The sequence below is a fragment of the Bos javanicus genome, chromosome 11, assembly GCF_032452875.1.
Source record: "Bos javanicus breed banteng chromosome 11, ARS-OSU_banteng_1.0, whole genome shotgun sequence".
In the NCBI taxonomy this organism is placed as follows: Eukaryota; Metazoa; Chordata; class Mammalia; order Artiodactyla; family Bovidae; genus Bos; species Bos javanicus.
The window spans coordinates 71,747,162-71,774,519 of NC_083878.1; the positions used below are offsets into that span (position 1 = coordinate 71,747,162).

Sequence of the window (27,358 nt, forward strand, 5' to 3'; positions counted from 1 at the left end):
TTCCTAGATATTTTCTGCCATTCAAGGATGCCAAGCAGCCCATCATTCCTCACCCATTTGACAATGTTGGTTATCATGACCGTACTAACTGCAGTTACTCTCCTCAACACTGGTCATAGTTCTGGACGGTGGAAGCCACTGAGTGGCTCTCCCTCGATGCAGAGAGATCTTTCCAGTCCTCGGAGTGAAGGAAGCACCTCGGTGCCCTCAGCATGAGGAACTGCTCTTGTTCCCAACACAGTCCGGCCCTTTACTTTTCCATGATCCTAATTCACATCTCTCCACGGCCGCACTGTCCATTACACTAGCCACTGGCCACATGTGGCTATTTATATTCAATGTAATTCAAGTGAAATTAAAAACGGAATTCTTCATCAGAAAGAGAAAAACAAGTATTGTATATTAACACTTATATGTGGAGTCTAGAAAGATGGCACTGAGGAACCTGTTCGCAGGGCAGCAGTGGAGACGCAAACCTAAGAGAACAGACTTCTGGACATGGGGACAGAGGGCAGGAAGGAGGGGCTGGGACAAAGGGAGAGCATAGCATGGGAACATAACCACGAACATCTGTAAAGTAGATAGCCAGTGGGAATTTGCTGTATGACTCAGGGAACTCAAACCAGGGCCCTGTGACAACCTAGTGGGGTGGGATGGGGAGGGAGGTGGGAGGGAGGCTCCAGAGGGATTGGACGTGTGTATACCTATAGCTGATCCATTTTGATGTATGGCAGAAACCAACACAATATTGTAATTATCCTTCAATTAAAAATAAAGAAAAAAAATTGAGTTCCTCAGTCATGCTGGCTACATTTTCAAGTGTCTGTATTGGGCAGCACAGGTATAGAACATTTCATGATTGCAGAAAGTTCCACTCTACAGTGTTCAGGTAGGGCTGAAACCTGGGATTTCCTGAAGGGCACCTGGCGTTCCGTAAGTTGCCTTGGCTTACGTGTGAGTGGTTGTCCCTGGTTGCTGCTGACTTGGCTTCTCTCACCTGCAACAGCCTGACACAGGCTGCCTCAGACTATGTGGTTTTCCCAGAGTCTTTCTTCCCAAAAGTATTTCAGTGCTGCAATCAAAAGAATATGAGGGGGCCTTCAAGAAGGCTGTTCTAAGCAAAACCTTGGCTAGAAGCTTTCTGTAGCCATAACCAGCATAGTCTGGATGCCTGTAAATTATGTCCCTTTAAGAATGATAAGCTAGATTCAAGGAAAATGAACTGACAAGCAATTAAGATGATCAAATATTTACAGAACACCTTTAGTGCACAGGACTGGGGGAGGGATAAATATATGCTAAGCTAGAGTCTCCAGTAAGCCTTTAGGAAGACTAGACTTTAAGACTGGGCAAACATGATAAGATGGTATTCAATTAAGTGTTTAATTATATGGTATCCATGAGGAATGCTGTAGGAGTTCTGGAAATAAAAGGAATATCAAGGGCTAGAATCGAGAAGGTAAGCCTTAAGTTGATGCTTGAGAAACAGGTGAGGTTTGATTAGGTAGAGGAGAGACGAAAGGAGTTCTTAGTTCTTGTAAGTAGAAGGCAAGGAAATAGGCATAAATATATTGTACTCACAGCATGTTTTTAATATAAACACTGACCATTCAAGTTAGGAGTGCCTCTACTGACCACTCTGAAAAACAGAAATCCTACTACTTTGCCAATTATGAGTTTTGGAGAAATAGAAGCCAGGGGAAGCAAGCCTGGGCCACGTCAAAATCAATCTGGAGTCAGCAAACACAAGCCAAAGAAAGCTTTCAGATTCTACAGTACCTTGATGCAGTGTTGGATCCTGATGGGCCCCTTGCCCCCAGCAGATTCTGCAGGTCCCACCAGGCTCCCACTGAGCTGACTTCCCAATAGAAACCAAGCAAGACCATGCTCCCCCTCTTCATTTCCACTCAGACACAGCTTTCCGGACACTCTCCCAGCTCTAACCATGCAATCAGCAGCCTTGACTGGAGGTTAGCTCTCAGTGATTACACACATTGTAATCACCTGGGGACCTTGCCACTGTCCCGCCTGCCACGGGGGCTGATTTAATTGGTCTGGGGTGTAACCTGGGCATCCTCAGGCTGAGAAATCTTGGTTTCCTACCTGCCTGAGATAACTCATACAAGTCCCACCCTATAGCCTGGCTCAGGTGGAACAGTTTACAGCAAACTGCAAAGCCTTTGAATTAGGATAATAGCAGAACTGAAATTCAGTTCCATATGCCCTGATTCACACAAGCGCCATTTTGCCTCATGGAACATTTAAAGTTTTCACACATTTGACAGCCAAAGTGTGAAGGGAAAATGGGAAAGCCTCCAACAATACCCATGAGGATTCCTTTGTAACTGTCGTTATTCCAGGGGCCTTGCCCTTGTAGCATTCACTGTGGTTTTCAAGGTACTTTCACTTAGCTCTCAGTGGTGGGCAATGAATGACTCCTTTACTTGGCTTCTATTCCTGTGACTTCTGGTTCAGTTCAGTCACTCAGTCATGTCCAACTATTTGTGACCCCGTGGACTGCAGCACACCAGGCTGCCCTGTTCATCACCAATTCCCAGACTTTACTCAAACTCATGTCCATCCAGTCGGTGATGCCATCCAACCACCTCATCCTCTGTCGTCCCCTTCTCCTCCTGCCTTTAATCTTTCCCAGCATCAGGGTCTTTTCCAACGAGTCAGTTCTTCACATCAGGTGGCCGAAGTATTGGAGTTTCAGCTTCAGCATCAGTCCTTCCAATGAATATTCGGGGTTCATTTCCTTTAGGATTAACTGGTTGGATCTCCTTGCAGTCAAAGGGACTCTCAAGAGTCTTCTCCAACACCACAGTTCAAAAGCATCAGTTCTTCGGCACTCAGCCTTTATAGTCCCAACTGTCACATCCATATATGACTACTGGAAAAACCATAGCTTTGACTAGACAGACCTTTGTTGGCAAAGTAATATCTATGCTTTTTAATATGCTGTCTAGGTTGGTCATAGCTTTTTTCCCAAGTAGCAAGAGTCTTTTAACTTCATGGCTGCAGTCATCATCTGCAGTGATTTTGGAGCCCCAAAAATAAAGTCTGTCATTGTTTCCATTGTTTCCTCATCTATTTGCCATGAAGTGATGGGACTGGATGCCATGATCTTAGTTTTCTGAATGTTGAGTTTCAAGCCAACTCTTTCACTCTCCTCTTTCACTTTCATCAAGAGGTTCTTCAGTTCTTCACTTTCTGCCATGAAGGTGGTGTCATCTGCATATATGAGGTTATTCATATTTCTCCCAGCAATCTTGATTCCAGCTTGTACTTCATCCAGCCCAACATTTCGCATGATGTACTGTGCATATAAGTTAAATAAGCAGGGTGACAATATACAGCCTTGATGCATTCTTTTCCCAATTTGGAACCAGTCTGTTGATCCATATCTGGTTCTAACTGTTGCTTCTTGACCTACATACAGATTTATCAGGAGGCAGGTAAGGTGGTCTGAAGAATTTTCACAGTTTGTTGCAATCCACACAATCAAAGGCTTTGGCATAGTTAGTAAAGCAGAAATAGATGTTCTTCTGGAACTCTCTTGCTTTTTCAATGATCCAACAGATGTTGGCAATTTAATCTCTGGTTCCTCTGCCTTTTCTAAAACCAGCTTGAACATCAGGAAGTTCACGGTTCACATATGGCTGAAGCCTGGCTTGGAGAATTTTGAGCATTACTTTGCTAGCGTATGAGATGAGTGCAATTGTGCAGTAGTTTGAACATTCTTTGGCATTGCCCTTCTTTGGGATTGGAATGAAAACTGACCTTTTCCAGTCTTGTGGCCACTGCTGAGTTTTCCAAATTTACTGGCATATTGAGTGCAGCACTTTAACACCATCACCTTTTAGGATTTGAAATAGCTCAACTGGAATTCCATAACCTCCACTAGGCTTTGTTTGTAGTGATGCTTCCTAAGCCCCACTTGACTTCTCATTCCAGGATGTCTGGCTCTAGGTGAGTGATCACACCATCATGGTTATCTGGGTCATGAAGATCTTTTTTGTACAGTTCTTCTGTGTATTCTTGCCACCTCTTCTTAATATCTTCTGCTTCTGTTAGGTCCATACCATTTCTGTCCTTTATTGTGCTCATCTTTGCATGAAATGTTCCCTTGGTATCTCTATAATTTTCTTGAAGAGATCTCTAGTCTTTCCCATTCTATTGTTTTCCTCTATTTATTTGCACTGATCACTGAGGAAGGCTTTCTTATATCTCCATGCTGTTCTTTGGAACTCTGCATTCAAATGGGTATATCTTTCCTTTTCTCCTTTGCCTTTAGCTTCTCTTCTTTTCTCAGCTATTTATAAGACCTCCTCAGATAACCATTTTGCCTTTTTGCATTTCTTTTCCTTAGGGATGGTCTTGATCACTGTCTCCTGTACAATATCATGAACCTCCATCCATAGTTCTTCAGGCACTATATCAGATCTAATCCCTTGAATCTATTTGTCACTTCCACTGTATAATCGTAAGGGATTTGATTAAGGTCATACCTGAATGGTCTAGTGGTTTTCCCCACTTTCTTCAATTTAAGTCTGAATTTGGCAATAAGGAGTTCACGATGTGAGCCACAGACAGCTCCTGCTCTTGTTTCTCCTGACTGTATAGAGCTTCTCCATCTTTGGCTGCAAATAATATAATCAATCTGATTCAGTATTGACCATCTGGTGATGTGCATGTGTGGAGTCTTCTCTTGTGTTGTTGGAAAAGGGTGTTTGCTATGACCAATGTGTTCTCTTGACAAAACTCTATTAGCCTTTGCCCTGCTTCATTCTGTACTCCAAGGCCAAATTTTCCTGTTACTCCAAGTATTTCTTGATTTCCTACTTTTCCATTCCAGTCCCCTATAATGAAAAGGACATCTTTTTTGGGTGTTAGTTCTAGAAGATCTTGTAGGTCTTCATAGAACCATTCAACTTAAGCTTCTTCAGCATTCCTGGTCAGGGCATAGACTTGGATTACTGTGATATTGAATGGTTTGCCTTGGAAATGAACTGAGATCATTCTGTCGTTTTTGAGATTGCATGCAAGTACTGCATTTCAGACACTCTTGTTGACTATGATGGCTACTCCATTTCTTCTAAGGGATTCTTGCCCACAGTAGTAGATATAATGGTCATCTGAGTTAAATTCACCCATTCCAGTCCATTTTAGTTCACTGATTCCTAAAATGTCAATGTTCACTCTTACCATCTCCTGTTTGACCACTTCCAATTTACCTTGATTCAAGGACCTAACATTTCAGGTTCCTATGCAATGACTTTACTTCCATCACCAGTCACATCCACATCTGGGTGTTGTTTTTGCTTTGGCTCCATCTCTTCATTCTTTCTGGAGTCATTTCTTCACTCTTCTCCAGTAGTATATTGGGCACCTACCGACCTGGGGAGTTCATCTTTCAGTGTCATATCTTTTTGCCTGTTCATGGAGTTCTCAAGGCAAGAATACTGAAGTGGTTTGCCATTCCCTTCTCCATTGGACCACATTTTGTCAGTGGTCTTCTGGTTATCAACTTCCAGTTGCTGGGGAGGAGGCTTATATTTGAGTCAGAAGTAAACAAATGAGATTGGAAGATGTTCACTTCTCTCATCCTTTTTTAAAGTAAATCCAGAAGAATGAATGTGTAAGAGATTTTGTGGGAGAGGAAATAGGGAAGATGGCATGCTTTTATGGCCACCTGATGCAAAGAGCTGACTCTTTGGAAAAAACCTTCATGCTGGGAAAGACTGAAGGCAAAAAGAGAAGGGGGCAGCAGAGGATAAGATGGTTAGATAGCATCACCAACTCAACAGACATGAATTTGGGCAAACTCTGGGAGATGGTGGAGGCCAAAGGTGCTTGGCATCTGCCGTCCATGGGGTCACAAAGAGTCAGACATGACTTAGCAACTGAACAACAACAACAAAACATTGCACAAGTCATCTGTGTAACTCTGTAATGTACAAATAAAAGACTTTTTAAAGTCCCTTTAAAAAGAACTCAGATCTCCATTGCTTTTTGTCCACATTTCAATACAATGAACATTGGAACCTAGGCATAGATATGCTCCCAGTTGACTATATTGTTCTTATGAAAGGAATAAGATACATAGCTTTATGTGTGTGTGTGTGTGTGTGTGTGTGTGTGTGTGTATTCTGAGTACAAGAGTGTACTCATTGGAAAAGACCCTGATGCTGGGAAAGACTAAAGGCAAGAGAAGAGGGTGGTAGAAGATGAGATGGTTAGATAGCATCGCCGACTCAGTGGACATAAATTTGAACAAATTCCGGGAAATAGTGGAGGACGGAAGAGCCTGGTGTGATACAGTCCATGGGGCTGCACAATTTAGTGACTGAACAACAACAAATTCTGTATGAGACTATAATGGTGGATACATGTCTATACACTTGTCAAAACCCAAAGGTTGTACAATACCCAAGTGGACCCAAATGTAAGCTGTGGGGTTTAAGTGATAATGATGTGTCAATACAGATTCACAAATAGGCCACCCTACTCATGTTGTCTATGACTGGAAGAATCCAAAGGAAAAACTGAAGTATCATTACCAGAATGCATGCTAGGATGCTAAACGACAGAATTCAACTGTACCAACTTACCCAAATTAGCTAGGGCTTTTTAAATTCTCTCTTCTTTGCTCCCTATGTCAGGGTCAGAGGAGAAGATAAAGAAGATTCTCAAACAGCAGGCAGGTCATTCCAAAGTTGTCTTCATGTATAGTGACTTATAGTATATCAGTATATACTATAGATAGTGTAGATATATAGATATATACTATGTATAGATAGTATATAGTATCTCTATAGTATATATAGATATATACTATCTATAGATAGTACAGATAGTATGAATAACAGATTCTTCATTAATATTGAGGATTGTTGATGGTGGACAGCTCTGTCTCAATGGGAATTTTCGTATGAACAGATCAAAATGAGAATGAAGCTATGGAACTTGTGACAGTCATTAAATGCTTCACATTTTAGGCAGGATATAAATGGAACATTAATATATAACAATTCTTTGGGTTGAAATCAAGTCTAGCATCTTACATTAAGAAGATTAATTAGTTAATGTTTATAAAGTACCGTGCAGATATGCCCTTTTAAAATGCTAAGTATTCTAAAAACTACATTGTAGCATTTTACTAAGTGTAAAACATCTAATGTTCATCATTTCTTTGGTACAGGTTGGCAAAGATTCCTTTGGCAATGATTATATAGAAAACTTAAAACAGAATGATATTTCTACAGGTAAAATTTCATCTTTCTTAAAGTTAGTTTTTATAACTTTCTTCTGGAATCTGGTTATAAGAAAAGTCAAATATAGAATAGAGTTATTAGATCCTCCCCTGGTGGCCAGAGAATTTTTATGCTCAGCTTTGTCTAGTCTCGCCTGATTACCCTTTGGTTACTTCTTTCATATACATTTCTCCAGATGGGAATAAAATGGTAGGAGGTTACAAACCTTCATCTCGTAGAAATGTTTCAAAAGTAGGTGACAAGAGAAAACAGGTGCTGCATTCACAGAAGATATTTTAAGAAAAGTCATTGAATGTCATAGCTGGAAATGATCTGAGAAACCACTGATGCTGATACCATCATTTCACAAGAGAGAAAACTGAAGGCCAGATTGGTTCTGAATGTGTCCAAGAGCACACAGCTAAGCTGGAGCCAGAGCTAGGACTAGAATGCAGGTCTTTGGCTCCAGTTCAGGGCTTTTTGCTGCTGCCAAAGGCTGCCTGATCAACATTTCCATTTACGCGCCAGACCATAATCCTTGATGAGATGCAAAGCTTATGAAAATGAAGAGAATCAAACAAGTTCATTTTATGAGTCTGACCTTTAGTCTTTCATCTCAAGTCTGTCATTTCTTTCACTAAAGAAAAGAAATATGGTGGTCTAGGAAAATGCACATGTACCACTGTGAATAATCTGAAGGAACTGGAAGCGGGGGTGGTTTACTGGGCTGCCACTAATGTAGAAAAAAGGCACAACTAAGTGTGAAGACTTGTATGTTCCTCACTGTGTAGGTGATGGGTATAAATTAGCACTAATTACTTATTTCTTTTTTATCATTCCAGATGGTTAAAGGTTAAAAAGTTTTCCAAGGATTAGTGTTGCATTGAAATTGTTAAAAAATAGATTATCCCTGCCAGGCTGTACATACGTGATGATTTCTTTTTTCTTTTAGAATTTACATATCAGACTAAAGATGCTGCGACCGGAGCTGCTTCTATCATTGTCGATAATGAAGGTATATGTTTTGCACGTTGGAGTATCGTTTCCAGAACTAGAGCAGAAACATCCATTTTTTACCCTATTCCTGTGGATCTCTTACCATACCCACCACTCCAAGGCCTAATGTATGGTCTTTCCAATCTAAATATATATGTTTCCCTTTATTTATACTTCCCAAGTTGATTGCTCAAATACAAAATTGTCCGTCCAATACAAATGAGGTGATATAGTTGCCTCAAAATTATACTTATATTCTGTAGCATCCCATTACCCTTCATGTGAACCCAGAATTGATATTTATCTCTAAAAGTAGTTAAGTATTCATCTGTCACTTCAGTTACTAAGTAAATACATGTAAATAGATAGGTGCAAAGGAAAGTTGATGAATCATATTTATAGAATATTTACTGAGCAAATGGCAGCAACCAATTGCCTATAACTTGTCGTTAGTGTTCAATTTTGTCTGCTCTTTAAACAGCAATCAAATCTCAAAAGTATATATATACAACCATGTCTGTCACAGGACCTTGCAATAGTTGAAATGTGTCTTTTAAAAACAGTAACCTTCCAGGACTTCCCTCATGTTCCAGTGGTTAAGAATCCATGCTTACACTGCAGAGGGTGCAGGTTCGATCCCTGGTTGGGGAACAGAGATCCCGCATGCCACAAGGTGCAGTCAAAAAAACACAGTAACTTCTCTTTACCCTCAAGGAAGGTTTTTAGAATTTCTGCCAACTATTTTAAGTGTAAAAACTCCTAAATAAGATTTTTTTTAATCAGAGTTAATATTCAGAGAGCTTCCCACCACCCTCTGAATGGTGCTAGTGGTAAAGAATCCACCTGCCAATGCAGGAGACAAGGGTTCGATCCCTGGGTCGGGGAGATCTCCCAGAGTAGGAAATGGCAACCTACTCCAGTATTCTTGCCTGGAAAATTCCATGGACAGAGGAGCCTGGCAGGCTACACTCCATGGGGTCACAAAGAGTCAGACATGACTGGGCACACAGACACACACACACACACACACAATATTCAGAAGGACCAAGCATTTCATGGAGCTCCTAGGACAGAAGAACCTACTGTACTGTCAGGAGTCAGAGTACACTGTATTAAATTAGGGTTTGACTGAACTGAACTGTCCCAATATGTCTTTTATTTATAATGCAGTTTCACAAAATCATTTATCACAGAAATTATGGTATTTTTAGTCTACTTTAGTGATCTCAAAGTTGCAATAACAACCCCCAAAAATATATTCCAATTAAAAACAGTAGACGAAAGTTTTCATTCTAACAGCAGTCTGTGTCCATTACTTTAAGCCATATCTTATGTAATTATCACTTCCAACAACAGCTCATTCCCTGTCTGAATCCTCTTTTTCGGTGGTGGTGGGGTTTCTAGGGATATCGTCAAGTTCTATTTCTTCCTTATCTGGGTGACACAATACCACGTTTTCCATGCAAAAATACAATTTAATATTGTGTATGGGCTGCCTATTACAGTAAACTTTGTCTGGTTTACAGCATATGCTGCTGTTGCTGCTGCTAAGTCACTTCAGTCGTGTCAGACTCTGTGTGACCCCATAGATGGCAGCCCACCAGGCTCCCCCGTCCCTGGGATTCTCCAGGCAAGAACACTGGAGTGGGTTGCCATTTCCTTCTCCAGTACAGCATATGAGATAAGAGCTAACACAGACACCCAGAGGGGCAACAAGCAGCATCTTTAAGTGGAGGGATGAGTAGTGGTTCTGACAAGTTAAATTTAAGGTATGAATGAGCTAGCCATATGACAGTGTCCACCAGACAGCTGTAGTCTTGGGCTTTGTTGCACATCAGCCAAAGCCAGGCCAAACCCGTCAGCAACACAGAGCAGCAGTGGACTGTGGCCGAGAGAATGAAGTCACTGGAGGAGAGAGAGGAGGAGGTATGCTGTCTTCCAGGATGCAGGTACTTTGAATTTTTCCAGTACTGAGATTGGGTTTACCCTGAACCACCCCCATGTTATCAGGTCCTCCTTGGTCAACACACATACCTGTGGTAAGATGACAGGCCGGCACGTGTTCTGTAGTCGGAAGAGGTTTTAGGTCATGTCTATACACGATCAGCACAAGCAGCCTAGAGCACAGAAGACTGCTGCAGCCCATCCCTCTGAGTCAGGCTGTCCTATAGACTATAATGCAAATTATATCCATAAATTTACACTTTCCCCTGTTGTTGTTTAGTCGCTAAGTCATGTCTGACTCTTTGTGACCCCATGGACTGTAGCCCACCAGGCTCCTCTGTCCATGGGATTTCCCAGGCAAGAATACGGGAGTTGGTTGACATTGCCTCCTCCCAGGGATCTTCCTGACCCAGGGATTGAAGCTACATCTTCTACATTGGCAGGCAGATTTTTTACCACTGAGCCACCTTTTTAGTCACATTTTAAAAAGTAAAAAGGACCAGGTAAAATTAATCTTAATATATTGACTTAATCCAAAATATTATCCTTTCAACATGTAATCAAAATGTTCTTTAAAAATAATGAGATGTTACCTTCTTTTCTTACTACTCAGTCTCTGAAATCTGCTATGTATTGTGCAATTGAAGCTCATCTCAGTTGGGACGAGCCACATTTCAAGGGCTCAGTCACCACACATGGCTTGTACTCATGACTACCCTAGGGGAGGGCACAGCTCCGGAGACTTCACCTGACAGAGAAAACGCACCACCACCCCTCCCCAGCTTGGGTTGGACTGTAGAGAGTGGCTCCAAGTGATGTGCATACAAGATTCCTCAGTCCTGCTTCTGTTTGATCTAGTACAGTACAGGCCAGATACCACTGTCTCCCTACTTACCTAGTACAGCTTTTATCTGTTTAATATTATAAAATGCGTTTTGATTTACAAAATCACTTTTAAGAATACCCTGGGACATACATGTGAACTGACTGCATACTACAGAGCATTAGTTTTTAGCATTAAGCAAGCTTCTTCCTGCTTATACTCATCATTATGACATCTGTCATTTAGGATTCAGAATCTTTACCATATACATTGTATCAGCCATTTCCCATAAGAGAAACAAAATGTTATGTATAATTTATCAGCTAATATTCTGTGTACATAAGAATATTGAAAGGGAAATCTGTTTTTTTTTTTAGATTTTGCTCAAGATGATAAGAATAATATGATTCCTACAGAGATATAAAAGAAGATCCATGGGGAATACAAAATTTAACCTGAATGGCTTAGAAATATTAAAATTGATACTTATAACACATTTTTTATATAATGGTTTTCTGAGGGTGAATGTAACACTGCAGGATGTTGTTGCTTGATTTTGCTTGATTTTTAATATAAACATCTAGAAATTCTTTATAGGCCAGAATATCATCGTTATAGTAGCTGGAGCAAATTTACTTTTGAATACAGAAGACCTGAGGGAAGCAGCCAGTGCCATCAGCAGAGCCAAAGTGATGATCTGCCAGCTAGAAGTAACTCCTGCAACTTCTTTGGAAGCCCTGAGAATAGCCCACAGCAATGGAGGTAATTTTACACATTTGTCCTTCTTTCTATAAAGCTTTTATCACTGTCTCAGTGAAAGTTAACCTTTCAAGTTAAGCAATGCCATATTTTTCTGCAGTAAAATATTTTCTCCCATCTGAGATTCACTGTCTTCCTGTAGTTCTCAATAATGTTAGAAAACCTGACAAATGGGGAGGGGAGAAATAACATGAGTAGCATTTCTGATATTCTGAAATATAAATCTCGAGTCTAGTAGCAGAAATAATCTTTGAAAGAGCTCCTTGTCCAAGATATACTCTTAAGTAGTAGAATAAGTTCCATTCTGAGAAGCAGAGTTTAAGCTTCAGGTCCTGGATAATCACTGCCCAGGTACACTTGGATAAACATCTCAAGGACTGAAGATTAAATCTTCCTCCTTTTTGTAAAACTTTATCATCTTTTCTAAAAACAACAAAAGATTATTTATATGTAATATTTTCTATGTTTCAATGTCCTTTAAGTAGCTCTTTTTGTTTTATCTTAGGCTTTGGAAGTTTTCAAACACATAAAAGCAGGCAGAATTCTATAAGGAAACCCATGACCCAGCTTCAACAGTTGTCAGCTCATGGTTAATCTTGGTTCATCTGTTCTCTCACCCACTCCCCTTCTCTCGCCCCAACATATAACAAACTTGAAAAAAATCTAAGTAGTTTCTTTCTGTTTGCTTCTTTTTTTTTAACCACTGACTAATAGGAAATCATCTGAGTTAGAATCCCATTTCTGTTCCTTGTTAGCTTTATAGTCTTAGAATTATCTGATATTTTTGAGCCATATCTGTTAAACGCATATAGACATACTCCCCTACAGAATTGTTCTGCTGCTGCTGCTAAGTCGCTTCAGTCATGTCCAACTCTCTGCAACCCCATAGACGGCAGCCCACCAGGCTCCCCGTCCCTGGGATTCTCCAGGCAAGAACACTGGAGAATTGTTCTAAGAATGAAATAAAATAGGATGCCAAGTTTGGTGTAGTACTTCTCAGTAGACACCAATTTTCTTCCCTCTTTCACCTCTTTTTTTAAATTAAAATTAGTAATATCCTGATCTCAGCACCCTTTGGTGAAAAACATAAAAATAAAAAGTAGCCACTTATCTGAGACAGTGGCTTCTTGATATTGTGGCCATAGTTTCGTGACTTATACTAAGAAGAAAATAGGGAGAGAACCACACTGACTTTTCCAGATCAAACTTTCTCATCAAGACAAAAAGGAAAAAAAGAAAAAGAAAAGTGTGTGTGTGTGTATGTGTGTATGTTTATAAGTGCTTTCTCTCAAAGTATAAGTGTTCTACATAGCAATAAATGGAAAATAAGTTATCGAAATGATTTTGTGGAGAATTTTAAAACGTATGTCCTGATTTAACAAATTTCCTCTTGGCAAAACAATATGCTGTGGCGAATTCTCACTGACATTTAATGTATTTCTAATGGACATGAAGCCGTCAGAAAGAATTTTAAGCCAAAACTCATTTGGTTACGTTTTCTTAGGGTGTCACAGATAAAGTCTAAGGCTTATGGTAAACATTCTCCACACTGCACATCGTAATCAGGTGATGTGAGTACAATGAGCCTCTTCATTCAAGCTCTTATCTTTCCTTGTATAGGTCAAAGCATGTTCTCATGTAACTTCTCTTTTTTTCCTGCTATCCCTTGCTTCTCAGAGATGACTCTTCTTCTGTCCTAGTCTAATAGCCTGTTATCTACCCAGCTTGTGGAGGAGAGAAAGGTACAGCAACCACAGTGGAAGAGCTAACCTTTCACAGGTGAGGCTAGAGTTATCTGGATGGGCAGGCAGCCTGACCCGGGCGGTCATTTGGTTGGGGTCCAGCAGTGTTTCCTCTGTTATCTGCCAGGCAGTTTTCTGTTGAGGAGCTGGAGGACCTGGGGCATCAGGAATGGGCAGGAGTAGGTGATGCAGGGCCACAGTCCACCTAGTCTACTTCACATTTTCCCTGAGAGCCAGCATGCCTCAGGAAATTCTGCATGATCTTTCTTAAATTGTAATATTGGGACTAGTAATACCTGCACCTGTATGTACTTTACAGTTTAGAAAGCACTTTCATACATATTTGATTCTCAGAAAAGCCTTATGACAAAGTAAGGCACACATTATTCTCCCAGATTAAAGAGGAGAAGATAGACTCGGAGAGGTTAAGTAATTGGCTCAACCAAGGTCACTGTAGAAACCACAATTCCAGACTCCAAGACCCAAGTTCTGTGTCCTAGGGCAAACTTTAAATAAAGAAACTGCCGTGCCCCATTGATTTCAAGGAACTGAGCCTTTATGAAGAGTATCTGTAGAAAAGTGAAACCAATGAATTGTAATACTGTCCAACATGTAGCCTAAGCTTTCAGTGTTATTACTGCTTAAGTCACAGAGACAAGACCCTACAGTGTTTTCGGCAGTGTGTCCCCTACCTGCCCACATAAAACACATACACAAGCAACCGTGCACATGTGTGCCTTTGTCTAGTATCCAGCTGGTCTCCAATTGGTACTTATCAGTCAGACATAGCTTAGATTCTATACTATGAGTGGTGTGTGTGTGTGTTTGAATTTAATGTGTCTTCGTTCTCACCTGAGAGAAGTGTATAGTACAATAGAAGTAGCACTGGTTTGGGAGTCATGACGTATGGCTTTGAATTCAGAGTCAAATCACTTACCAAATGGAGGACTTCGTGCAAGTATGTCAGTTCCTCGCACTGGGCCTCAGTTTCTTCCGTGAAACATGGGAGTCGGACTGAGAGCCCTCACATTCCTTTAATGTTGTAATGTGAGAATGGGCTGATCACAGAGTAGAACAGGCAGAGCATGAAGATCTGTTGAGCACTGAGTGTCCTGTCCATTGCCCAGGGCTGGCATAGGTGCTGATCAGCATTATTCCATCTACAACAAAGATGGTAAAATCATTGTCGTCATCCATTGACGACAATAAACCCATTGCCATGGGTTTATTTCACGACTCCCTTATCTCTATATTTATAAGCAGTGAGGTTTGAATTAAACACATTGTACAACTGGATTATATATCAGGTGTTAAAATACAGAGAAGAAAGTCCCCGCTACATTTTTGTATATACTGTCTCAGAATTTACCAAAATGAAAGCATTGGTTTTACGCAACACCTGCAATGTCAAAAATGACGTGAGATCCCTCTGCAGCCCTCTCCTGTCTAGGTCACAGTGTTGTAAGAGAGGCCCACAGCCGAGCTGGTGCTGCAGCTGCTTGTGATGAAATTATGCATGTTGGTTCTGGTCTTTATATCCATTTTAAAGCAAATGGAACATTACAGGAACAATTATAAATAATTGAAATTGTAAGATCGCCAAGAAATTAAATTCTAGGTAGGATACAAAATATCTTTTAATGCCACTTTAGTCCTTTTCCATTTAGCAAACCAGGCTTCTTGGCTGGCCACCTTGACTTTGATGACATAGTTCAGCACATCACCCAAGCTTTGGGTGTTTTTGCTGCTCAAGTCACAGAGAGGAAGCTCTAGAGTGAGAGACTGGCTAGCCGGTGTTTTGGGTAGCCCAACTCTCCCATGGTTTCTTTACTTAGGGTGATGTCTTCTGTTTCTCTGAGCTCGCTCATAGGGCCTTCTAACTATCCAGCCTCTGCCTTTCATGCTGACATCATTAAGAGTCAGCTTCATTTTCCTGTCTTTGCCTGTACATTTGCCTTCCTGGGCCTCACCAGTTCCTCACTGATATTATTGTGCCAGCCATCGACAGGCTAAGACAATCGGGAGTTCAGTCCATTGTACATGGTAATGAATAATAATTACTGTCGGGTACCGTCTGTCACCTCTGAAGCTCCAAGTGACTCCAAGGCATTGCACATCCTGTGTTCTCTAGTTTCGCATGGTTCCAGGATGACATCATTTTTTTTTCCATCTTGACTATTACAAATTTGCATTCTTCTTTGATGAGCTCCATCTACTGATTCTTCATTTTGTCATCACGGTAAAATATCCATGCTTATTTATGGTAGCATGAGCCAAAGAGGATCCTTTCTTTATGGTAGTTTCACTTTTCTCCTAAATTTAGTTATTAGTTGGACTCTAATCCCATGTATTCAATTTCTTTTGGTAAGAATGCTTCCCCTTAGTAAGATATAGGCAAATAAGATTTGACTGGTTTTTATACAGTATTTACAGTCAAATTAAATTGCAGAATTTCTCAATCCAGCAATTATTGCTGAAAATTCAATGTAACTTTCTTTTTTTTTTCTTTTTTTTTTAAATTTTATTTAATTTTTAAACTTTACATAATTGTATTAGTTTTGCCAAATATCAAAATGAATCCACCACAGTTTCTTTAAAATTTGTTTTTTTATTGTGAAAAAGTTCAAATATATGTGAACATATAGAGCATAGTATGGTAAACCCATATATACTGTCATTTAGCTTCAACAGTTATCAACACTTGGCCAGTCTTGTTTCACTTATACCCTTGGATTATTTTGAAATGAAACCAAGACATTATATCATTTCGCTCAGAGTGTACTTGTTTTTTGATGTTAGATAGTATATATATTTTAAAAATTTTGTCTTTGCATGGTATATAGCAGCTAATCTGTGGTCAGATTTATTCTCAGCCTTTTGTAACTAATCACTTATTAATTTAGTGAGTAATCTCTCAGACTTTTTTCTCTTCTGTGTAGGTGTAAAAATATAAATACACATATAGTTATATTTTATTTCTTTTGTTTAAAAAAAGAGGGGAATCTTAGCACAGACTTTACTATAATACTTTTTTACTTATAAATAAATTATAGAAGTCTTTCTATGACAAAACAGAGATCTGCTTCATTTTTTTGAGTAGCAGCCGGGAGTATTTGTCATAATTTTTTATCTACTCTGATAGATACTTAGTTTCTTTTGTTTTTTTCTGTTATCAGCAGAGCTGAATGAACACTACTGTGCCTCATCTTTGCAGGCCTGGGTATGTGTGTGTAGGACGGGTTTAGAAAAGGAATTGCTAGATCAAGGCTCTTTTGCAATAAAATGGAACTTTTATAAGAAAAATGACTCTGTCCCATTGTTCCATCCTGACAGCTTGTTCTAACCTGTGCTCAGAGCTGCTGGGTGCAGAACTGAGGATCAGATAGGGTGAGCAATGGTGTTTCAACTCTATGCCTGTGGAAAATAGGGAACAACATATTTGTTTTGAAAACCTAAAAACTAAATGGGTGTTTTAGAATGCTGGGCAATTACAGCCTTTATGCATAATTGACATCTCTGAGACCTTGCTGAAGCAGGAAAACCAATGAGAGAGATTTTTGTCAGGATCCAAACTTCAACAGAAGGCAGACAAGATGGGTGGACAGGCGGGAGTATGGGGCTATGGCTAAAGGACAATACAATAATAGTAATAATCCTTTACTTTTGTACAACACTTTACAGTTTACACAGGGCTTTTACATCCATTTTCTAATTTAAGCTTCACAATAGCCCTGTGCAAAAATATGAGCAGCCAAAAATATACCATAGAATTTCTCTGGGTGGACATTCTAGATTCTAAAATAATGAAAATGTGGGAATAGCGTTGGCCTACAAACCTCTGGTCAACATCCACCGACCAAACCAAAATGTTGAGTAAGACCAAAGAAGGTGCAGCCATACACCAGCTCACTTCCCCAGGCAGAAGGAGTGGACAGCTTTCACTAGCTACATGCAGATACACATCTTCCCCAGGAACGTGGATGGATCTGCACCAAATTAACCACAGGAGAGCCACTTGCAGAACTTGTTACTATGCACACTCACTGACCTTAGCCCCGGAGATTCTGATTCAGTGAAGGTGGAGCCCAGAAATCGGGCATTTTAATAAGCTCTCCCAGCGAGGCTGATATGCAGCCAAGTTTGTGAACCACTGTTCTAGAAGAGTCTCTGAGGACTGCAGCTAGAGTATTTTACTCTGCAGGTTTATAGTAAATTAGAGTTACTAAACACATAAGTCAGTGGACCTGGGTAAGGAAAAGAAGACCAACCAAGAAACCAACACAACACTGTAAAGCAACTATCCTCCAATTAAAAACAAGTTTAAAAAACAAACCAACCAATCTAGTCAGGTATTCTGGTGGATACATAAGTGTTTTGACAGGAGAACTTCCTGTGAATATAATTTTTAAATACTTTTTAAAAATGTTTACAAAGTTCCACAACAAAGACTATTGTTAAATACTGTGCATTGGCATGGGGGGCTTGTGTTGCTATGGACAGAGTCCTGTCCTCTTAGAGAGGCAACCACTTGAGAAATGACTAAACCCTAGACTTCAAGCTAGAGGACCCTGGGTAGGGACCCTGCTTAACCATCTCCCAGTGTGTGTCCTCAGGCTGACCTCATCTCTGAGGCTCACTTTCCTCCTCTGAAAAATGTATTTCTGACACTGTGATGGCTGTGACATTCTCATTTTTCCTCTTTCTGCTGTCCCCATCCATTCTCCTCTTGGAGTCTCCTATTCTGAGCTAGCTCTCAGCCTCTGATTGAATTTCTCCTCCTTTATCAATCTTTACTTTATGTTCCCAGATTGTCCATAGAAGCCAAGATTGTAAGCTTTTGTGTGAATGTGCATGGTTGCGTGAGTACATGGAATATATTTCTAAGATATTAAAAAAATAGGTGCTCAAAACATGCATATGTACATGATCCTCCTCCTTACTATCCTTACCAGGAAATTTTTGAGCTGTTCATTGTTTCCTTTCTATCATGTCTTTATTTTTTTCCTGGAAAATGCATTTACGAACTAGCCATGCGACTTGAGTGCTTAAAGTAACTGCAAAAATGTTCACCAGCCTGGATGTTCACATTTGCACATGTCCTTTCATGCCACATCATTCAAATTCTTCTTTAATGTTCTTCTTGCTCTTTGCCAGAACTTTGTTACCACCTTAGTTGTAAATACTGATGCTTGCCCTTGGGGCTGAAATGTTGTAAAGTAAAAAGCAGACCAAATGGACATAAGAAGGAATTGATACTAGGCTATCACAGAGATTGACAACCCAAACTTTTCTACATCTATAACTAAGTTGATTTTTTTAATCTGCTGGGGAAAATGGTTGTACTCGGGGGGTTCCCTTACTGAATGTTCACAAATGCACCATGTTAAAAATGATAACCACGGAACTCCCTTTTCACTCCTTTGTAGTGAAAACATTGTTCAATCCGGCGCCTGCCATTGCTGACCTGGACCCCGAGTTCTACACCCTCTCGGATGTGTTCTGCTGCAATGAAAGTGAGGTAAGGATGGAAGGTTGTGCTCATTCCTTGAGAGACCAAAAGACTTTCATGTATGTGGATAAAGCAAAGAATCCAGGACTAACCACATGAACTTTAATGCATGTGAATTCTTGGGCATAATGAAAACAGATTTTTTTGGTTGACTGGGATGTAGAAAAAAGGAAAGTAGTCAGTCCTAGAAGAAAAAGGATTCCCTGAGTCATACCCATGTTCTGTTTTCTTATTTAATCATTCCATAGTCTATGGACTAATTACCATTAGAACTGCCAGAGAGAGCAAACAAAAATATGACACCCAGTTAAACTTGAATTTCAGACAAACAAGAAATAATATACTAAACATACTATAAAATTACTTGTTGTTTATCTGAAATTCAAGTTTAACTGGAAGTCCTATATTTTATCAAGCAGTGCTCTTAATAATTAACATATAACCCTGGAGCATCTGCTACATTCTGTTGTGAAGACCCTGTGACTGCACTGGTAGACAGACACAGGTTCTCCATTGATGCCATGGGAAGCCCTTGGTGGCCACTCCATTGGGGAACCACCCTCTCAGTCCATCTCAGGGTCATAATGTATATATCTGCATAAAATGTCTATATAGATTCATATCATGCCACTGAAGTATTTTAGGGAAAAAATTTCCATGTTTTCCCTTTTATCGACCAGACAGTTTTAGACCAGCACTCACCCCCACCATTGTGAGGCAAGACGTATTATACAATGCAACATACAGAGAAAGACAGTTTATAATTAATAAACTGTAATAGTAGTTTTCCGCTTGGTACAAAGGCCGAATGAAGGTTTTTAGGATTTCCTGATCTGCCTTTTGGTTAAGTTCATCTCTCAAGAACATAAAGGAAACAAGAAAGAAGACTGCCACAAGGAGAATAATTTCAAGAAGCCGCAGTAGGTTATGCAATATTTTTGAGCAACCATCACAGCCAAGCATTGTGCTGGGAAAAAGAAACTGTGGGAGATAGTGGCCATTTCACAATAAGATGTTAGACTAACCTCAACTGCCAAACTGGTTGAGATTTCCCTGTTAGACACTTACAGAGCATCACTGTTTATTCTTCAAACACTCATCACAGCTCAGATTCCTTATTCAATACCTCCGTCTTCTCCTGGAAGGGCATGGACATCTCTTATTCACTGTTGTATCCCAATGGCTATCATTGCTGCATAATCAATTACCCCCAAATCCAGTGACTTACACCAACAGTAACTATTTATGTCCATCATGGTTTCTGTGCATCAGGAAATAAGACAGGTTACAGCATGGTTCGTTTCTCCTCTGCAATATCTGGGGGTCTCAGCTAGAAGACTCAAAGACTGAGGGCTGGAATCATCTAAAGCTTCTTTCACTCACATGCTGGCTGTTGGCCAGAACATTTACACATGGCTTCTCCTTGTGGCCTGGGCTTCCTCACAATATGGAAGTTAGGTTCCCACTAGATCCAGTCTCCTAAGGAAGGGTGAAGGAGAGAGCGGAAGAGCCCAGCAGAAGACATGGTAGCTTTTATGTGACTTTTGTAAGTCACACAGTGTCTCTTCTAGCCCATTCTAATGATTGACATAGGAAAGTACACCCTGGTACCCTCTCAACAGAAGATTTTCATTGTCACAGTGTGAAAAGAGCATATACAATGTGATAATATATTGATAGTTATCTTTGGAAATTTTCACCTTTTATATTATATTTGGAACATAGTTGGTACCTAGTAAATCTTTATGGAATGAATGAACAAATGAATTGAACTCTGGTCTTTAAGGAAATTGACCTCAAAAACTTAATGGAATAAAAAAAAATTTTTTAACTTAACATTATTGTGGATGACTTCTAATCATGATAACAATGTAAATTCATGCCCTAAGATACGCCTTGTGCACCACACACAAACCACTGATTCATAAATATAAAAAGAGACAACGAAAACATACTTACAAGCTCAAAAACAAGATAAATAATTCTACAAATCAGAAATGGAACAGAATCACAGAGCATTTAGCCCTGGGTATGCTGTACTCCAGCCCCAGAAGCTGGCATTGGTGGCTGGATGGGTAATGGGCACTGAAAGGGTGCCACTCATGGGAGCATGGAGCAGTGCCCATGGCTGGAAACCAGAAGTGCTGGGCTAAGGCTTCCCTGCTAAGGAAAAAGAGTGGTGGAAGCTGCTATGCCAAGAACACGTAGAAGGCTCCCAACATGTGAAAATAGGAGAACAGAGAGACTGCCTCAGATCAGAAAGAAAACCAAGCCAACTGATGACGTAGAGATTGGACGGGCAGTACAGTATCACCAAGTATCCCAGAAGAAGAACTCCCTGTTGTCGATGTAACATCTCACTCTGGGACCTAGTGGATGTAGCCATTAAACCACTAGAAAGGCAGGGATAAACCCAGTGGGAGTGAAATCTGCAGACTCTCCACCTCACAGCGAGCAGTGAGCCTACAGACGGAGAAAGGTACTGCTGCGACAGATCCAGCAGAATCAACAATCTGAAGAGGAATTTTCCCCAGATGAAATCCAAATAATAAAACAGTGCAAAAAAGACTTTAAAATAAGTATGATCAAGATTCTCATTAATTAAAAAAGGAGAACACAGGGAGCTCAACCTGGCGCTGTATGACAGCCTAGAAAGGTGAGATGGGGTGGGATGGAAGGCCGGTTCAAGAGGGAGGGAACATAATGTATACTTGCGGCTGATTCACACTGTTGTTGGCAGAAACCAGCACAACACTGTAAAGCAATTATCCTCCAATTAAATTCTTTTTTTCTTTTTTTTTTTTTCTCTTTTTTTTTGAATGGCATTGAAACATGTAAAATAAAATTTTTTTAAAAAGAAGAAATTGTGAAAGAAAAACAGAATTGAAGTGATGGTATGTGAATATGAAAACCAACCAATCAGAAGTCTTGAAAATGAAAAAATAGTCATTGAAAAAAATGTTAAAGCACTCATAGAAAGATAAACATTAAAGTGGGATGAAGAATTTGCAAACTGAAAGAGAATCTTGATCAGTTCACCTGGAGGAAGAAAACTCAATTCTCCTGGAAAATAGTACAGAAAGAAAAATAGTTAACTATTAAAGAGGAAATTAGAGAAATGAAGGACAGATTGAGAGGCTTCAACATGTGTCAAACTGCACTGAAGGAAGACGAAAATGGAACTGAAGAGAAACTCTGTTAGAGGAAAAACTGCAGGGTGTTTTGTAGAATTGAGAAAAGATATGAGCCCTCAAAACATCAAAAGTGTATTAAAAGCACCATATAAAGTAAATAAATATAACTTTTTACTAATGTACATTTTACTGGAACTGTATAAAATCAAGGGGTTTAATAAAGATAAAAATATTTTTAAACAGCTAGAGGAAAAAAGATTACATATAAATATCAAGAATATCCGATATGTCATTGCTTATAAAGGGGGAAAATGGAAAAAAATGAAAGTGTCCATGAAAAAGAGAACAGATTTTGTTTAAACTGTAGCATATTTGCAGTATGGAATACAGAGCAGTTTTTTTTTTTAAGCTATATATATCAACACAAAATTTTAAATGTTAAGAGGAAACCTACATTGCTAAATAATATATGTGGAAGATATCATTTAACTTTTTTAAAGAAAAATATTAGAAGCAAATTAAATACAATTTAATAAAATTAAGTAAAATTTATTAAAGGTGGGTGGTATGTACATGAGTGTTTATGCATTATTTTTCATGTTCAAGATTTTTTCATTAAAGAATAGCTGTTTAAAAGGTTTTTTAAAAACCACAAGAAATCAATGTTTCTGAAAGTGAACCATCCAGCTCAATGTACATAAGTGATCCCAGTAATGAAGAATAATGCAAACCTTCTTTTTTATAAAAAGAAAAAGGAAAGTGGCCTTATAGTATAACCACTCAGACTGAAAGGGTCTATGGAAAAGATCAAGCTGGGGGGTACATGGTGAGGTTAGTAAAACCCGTGCTCTTGGGAAAACTGACACCAAGAATGAGCAGACACTGAGATGATTTATAGGCAGCAAGAAGGGTTAATCTGGGCACATTTGGAGTAAGCACAGGAAGGGACAGACCCACTCTTAAGTAAATATGGCATATGATTAAACTGTAACACAGAAAAGACAGAATCTGGCTATAAACTTTTTAAGTCAAAAAGCATCACATGATTCATCTAGTCCAGTGTACTTTCAGCTGCTTATCTCAAAACCATAAAGGTTCCCCGGAGATGCTGGCCGGGCAAGGAAGCAGGACTGCAGCCCTTCACCCCTACTTCAGCTAGAGACTTGTTTATATTCTGGGAGAAACTACTGATTCTGTCCAAGCCCCACATTTTACAGATCTTATGTGACTTGGAGAAGTTTCCAGAGTGAGTGAGCAGTGGAGGTCTCTGAATGTCAGTGCATTACTTTTTCTGCTATATATCAGAGCCTCTCCTACTCTGCTTCCATCTTCTCAAGCAAAACAAACAGAAGAAATGAATGGTTTGCAAACTAGTAATATGAAAAAGGCATTATGGCCCAAGAGAGGACTAAAAGGATTTAGGTGTGAAAGTTATGGATATGATTTACATCGAAAATAATTGGCAGTGGCCCCTTGCTTCCTTCTTTTCCTCCCTCCCCCTTGCCTTCTTTCTAACTCTTTATTATGAAAATCATCATAAATAAGGAAAAGCTAAATGGGCAATGAATACTCATATCCTCTCCACCTAATCAGTTGTTACCATTTTGCTCCATTGGCTTCCCCTCTCCCCTGTGTGTATTTATTTTTGTTTTGGTTGAATTATTTGAGAGTAAACTGCAGACATGATCCCTCAACCCTGAACACTTCAGCTTGCATCTCCTAAGAGGAACCACAATACTATTATCACACCTAGGAAAATTATCAGTAATTCTATACTATCATCTAATATTCAGGCCACATTTAAATTTTCCCAGTTGTTCCAGGAACATCTTTCATAGTTTTTTTGTTGTCACTGTTATTATTTATTTCCTGAGCCAGTATCCACCAGTGTTTGCCATGACCTTGGTTGTTATGAAAAAGATGGGAGATATCTCCTAGAAAAACAGATCTAATCTAGAAGTGGACCCAGTCACTTATTCTCAACACTGTTTCATTTCTCTTTTGTGTATTTCAGGCTGAGATTCTGACCAGCCTTGAGGTCTGCAGCCCCACAGATGCTGGGAGGGCTGCGTTGGTGCTCCTGGAAAGGGGCTGCCAGGTCGTAATCATCACCTTAGGTGCTGAAGGATGTGTGATGCTGTCACAGACAGAACCTGTCCCAAAGCACATTCCCACAGAGAAGGTCAAGGCTGTGGATACTACGGTAGGTTTTTCAATTTCAGAATCCTTTTGGCCTTTGAAAATCATCATTTAGTAACTGAGATACTGCACCTGAATTTTTGGATCATGCGGTAGAGGCCCTAAGAGGTAATATGTTGGAAGAGAAGAACAATCAATCAGGTTGGAGAACTGTATCTTAACCCTCTCTAGCCCACTGTGGGACTTTATACAAGTCCCTTAGCCTCTCTGAATCAGTTTCCTCCATAAAACTGGAATATCAGTAAAATTATACCCATATTACCTTCATTCATTCATTGAATAAGCCTGGATTGAATACCTGCTATATGCCAGTCATGTATTACATGCATATATATAGTGATGTGGAGAAGGCAGTGGCACCCCACTCCAGTACTCTTGCCTGGAAAATCCCATGGACGGAGGAGCCTGGTGCTGCAGTCCCTGGGGTCACTGAGAGTTGGACACGACTGAGCGGCTTTGCTTTCACTTTTCACTTTCATCATTGGAGAAGGAAATGGCAACCCACTCCAGTGTTCTTGCCTGGAGAATCCCAGGGATGGGGGAGCCTGGTGGGCTGCTGTTTATGGGATCGCACAGAGTTGGACACGACTAAAGTGACTTAGCAGCATATAGTGATGTACAAGACAGAGTCTCTGCCCTCATGGGGCCAGATTTTTAAACAATAAGCACACTGCCGGATCTTACAAGCCTCTTGCCTAGAATGAAATAGCAAGGAGCACTAGTTACTATTGTATTATATATATATACTAGATAATATATTTAATTTATTATATATTGTATGTTTTATTATATTTATACAGTATGTTTGTTTATTTCGTTGCTTAGGAAAGACTTTAAAATGTGGGTCATTTATCAAAAAAGAAGCTTATGGGCATTTGATAAAGTTTTAGATACAAATATGCATTGAAATACATAAGTGCAAGGAGTACTTCTATTACATAAAATTACATCCTGAATGCTTTTTAAAATGTGCTTTATCAGGAATCTGATAAACTATACTTGGCAGTGTTATTCTCATCATATTTACTTATTTCTGAAACCACTCATTTTTCTGCTTTGTTGAGAAAGACAGTAACTTGCATTTGAGAGACTCCTTATTAGTTCTGAACTCAGTCCTCCATTGAGTAAATGAAGTTGCTCAGTCGTGTCTGACTCTTAGAGATCCCATGGACTGTAGCCTATCAGGCTCCTCCTTCTATGGAATTTTCCAGGCAAGAATACTGGAGTGGGTTGCCATTTCCTTCTCCAGGGGATTTTCCCGACCCAGGGATCGAACCCAGGTCTCCCGCGTTATAGACAGACACTTTACCATCTGAGCCAACAGGGAAGTCCTCCATTAGACTAAAACTATTCAAGGCTATGGTTTTTCCTGTGGTCATGTATGGATGTGAGAGTTGGACTGTGAAGAAGGCTGAGGGCCGAAGAATTGATGCTTTTGAAGTGTGGTGTTGGAAAAGACTCTTGAGAGTCCCTTGGACTGCGAGGAGATCCAACCAGTCCATTCTGAAGGAGATCAGCCCTGGGATTTCTTTGGAAGGAATGATGCTAAAGCTGAAACTCCAGTACTTTGGCCACCTCATGCCAAGAGTTGACTCATTGGAAAAGACTCTGATGCTGGGAGGAATTGGGGGCAGGAGGAGAAGGGGACAACAGAGGATGAGATGGCTGGATGGCATCACTGACTTGATGGACGTGAGTCTGGGTGAACTCCGGAAGTTGGTGATGGACAGGAAGGCCTGGCGTGCTGCGATTCATGGGGTCGCAAAGAGTCGGACACGACTGAGCGACTGAACTGAACTGATTCTAGGTCCTGAACTAGAGCAGAAGAGTTTGTTCTCTTTTGCTGAAAATAAAATGAAGGGTCCTTGTGAAGCTGTCGAACCTCTGTGGCTGCCGAGAAGTGGCTCAGCCTCCGCTTTCAGCATCTGTGTCAGTCACAACTCCTTTTGCTCATAGTTACCAACCAGAAATACAACCTAAATGACTTAATTCCAAACAAGGGTTGTATCTGGTGCACATAAGTAGAACATTCAAAGGTACAGCAGAACGCAGAGACTAAACCGTGTCCTCAGGACTCACTTGTTCACCCTTGCCCTGTCAGCTCTGCTTGCCTTGTGGTGGGCTTTGAGCTCAGACCGGCACCCTCTGGGTGGTAGCCCCTGGCAGCCCCCTTCCCGCACTGTCTCACATCATGATCCCATCCCCGATGTCAAATAAAAATCAAAGAGCTCTTTTCAGAGGATGGGAAGTGGATACTGATCAGGGAAAGCCACCTGCGCCCACCACAGAACATTCATGTGGAAATGCACTGCTTGGGTATAGGACTGATTGGAGAAACTAGCCTTGGAAATGTTCAAATTGGAATCAATAGTAATAATGCTCAGTAATTTCACGTTGAAGGATTGGCTTTCACGGATCAGGGTGGATAATAACTTTGAGCATCTTACGTGCAGCCGTGTGCACCAAGGAGGCTTTCACACTTCACTGATATCGTCTTGTGCCCTTTCGTTTGGTTTCTGAGCTCCTGCAGTTAATTCTTAAGGTTCAGGAAAGGTGAGAGGCAATGACAGTTTAGAGAGAACAGATTACTTAATACTTGGAGGCAAGAGAGAGAAGATGGGATCAGGAAGATCAGGGTGCTGGATCAGGATTGACAAGTTTTTTCTGTGAAGGGCCAGATGGTAGAGTTTTAGGCTTTATATGCCATATGCATACATGCTTTGTTACAACCACTCAGCACTATCGTGGTAACATGAAAGCATCCATAAATAGCTTTGTATGCTCCTGAAATTAAGTTAATATTAATCTAAACTAGGTTAAGTTGTTAATTGGAATCACCAACTAACTACAATTACTAAGAACAAAAAAAAGAAAAAATCAAGATAGTTAAATGGTACACTAGAAAATATTTATTAAGCACAAAGGAAGATAGTAATGGAGGGACAAAGGAATAAAGATACTGAAAGATATGCTGGTGTAAACTGGGATAAAACTAA

At 40.0% G+C, this 27,358-nt stretch overlaps 2 protein-coding genes across 4 annotated transcripts in view; one reads left to right on the forward strand and one right to left on the reverse strand.

Annotated features, from left to right (window-relative positions):
• The window catches only part of RBKS (ribokinase), a 94,955-nt gene that overhangs the window by 35,504 nt on the left and 32,093 nt on the right, over window positions 1-27,358 (forward strand). For all 3 annotated transcript variants that reach the window (XM_061431271.1, XM_061431272.1, XM_061431273.1), the window contains 5 exons: window positions 7,205-7,268; window positions 8,209-8,271; window positions 11,617-11,781; window positions 18,947-19,038; window positions 24,178-24,366. In XM_061431271.1, coding sequence (XP_061287255.1) covers window positions 7,205-7,268; window positions 8,209-8,271; window positions 11,617-11,781; window positions 18,947-19,038; window positions 24,178-24,366 — 573 coding nt within the window. The remainder of the gene's footprint in view (window positions 1-7,204; window positions 7,269-8,208; window positions 8,272-11,616; window positions 11,782-18,946; window positions 19,039-24,177; window positions 24,367-27,358) is intronic.
• MRPL33 (mitochondrial ribosomal protein L33) overlaps window positions 14,218-27,358 on the reverse strand; it is a 56,007-nt gene continuing 42,866 nt past the window's right edge. Inside the window, exon 4 of the mRNA XM_061431274.1 lies at window positions 14,218-14,680. Coding sequence (XP_061287258.1) covers window positions 14,583-14,680 — 98 coding nt within the window. The 3' untranslated portion in view covers window positions 14,218-14,582. The remainder of the gene's footprint in view (window positions 14,681-27,358) is intronic.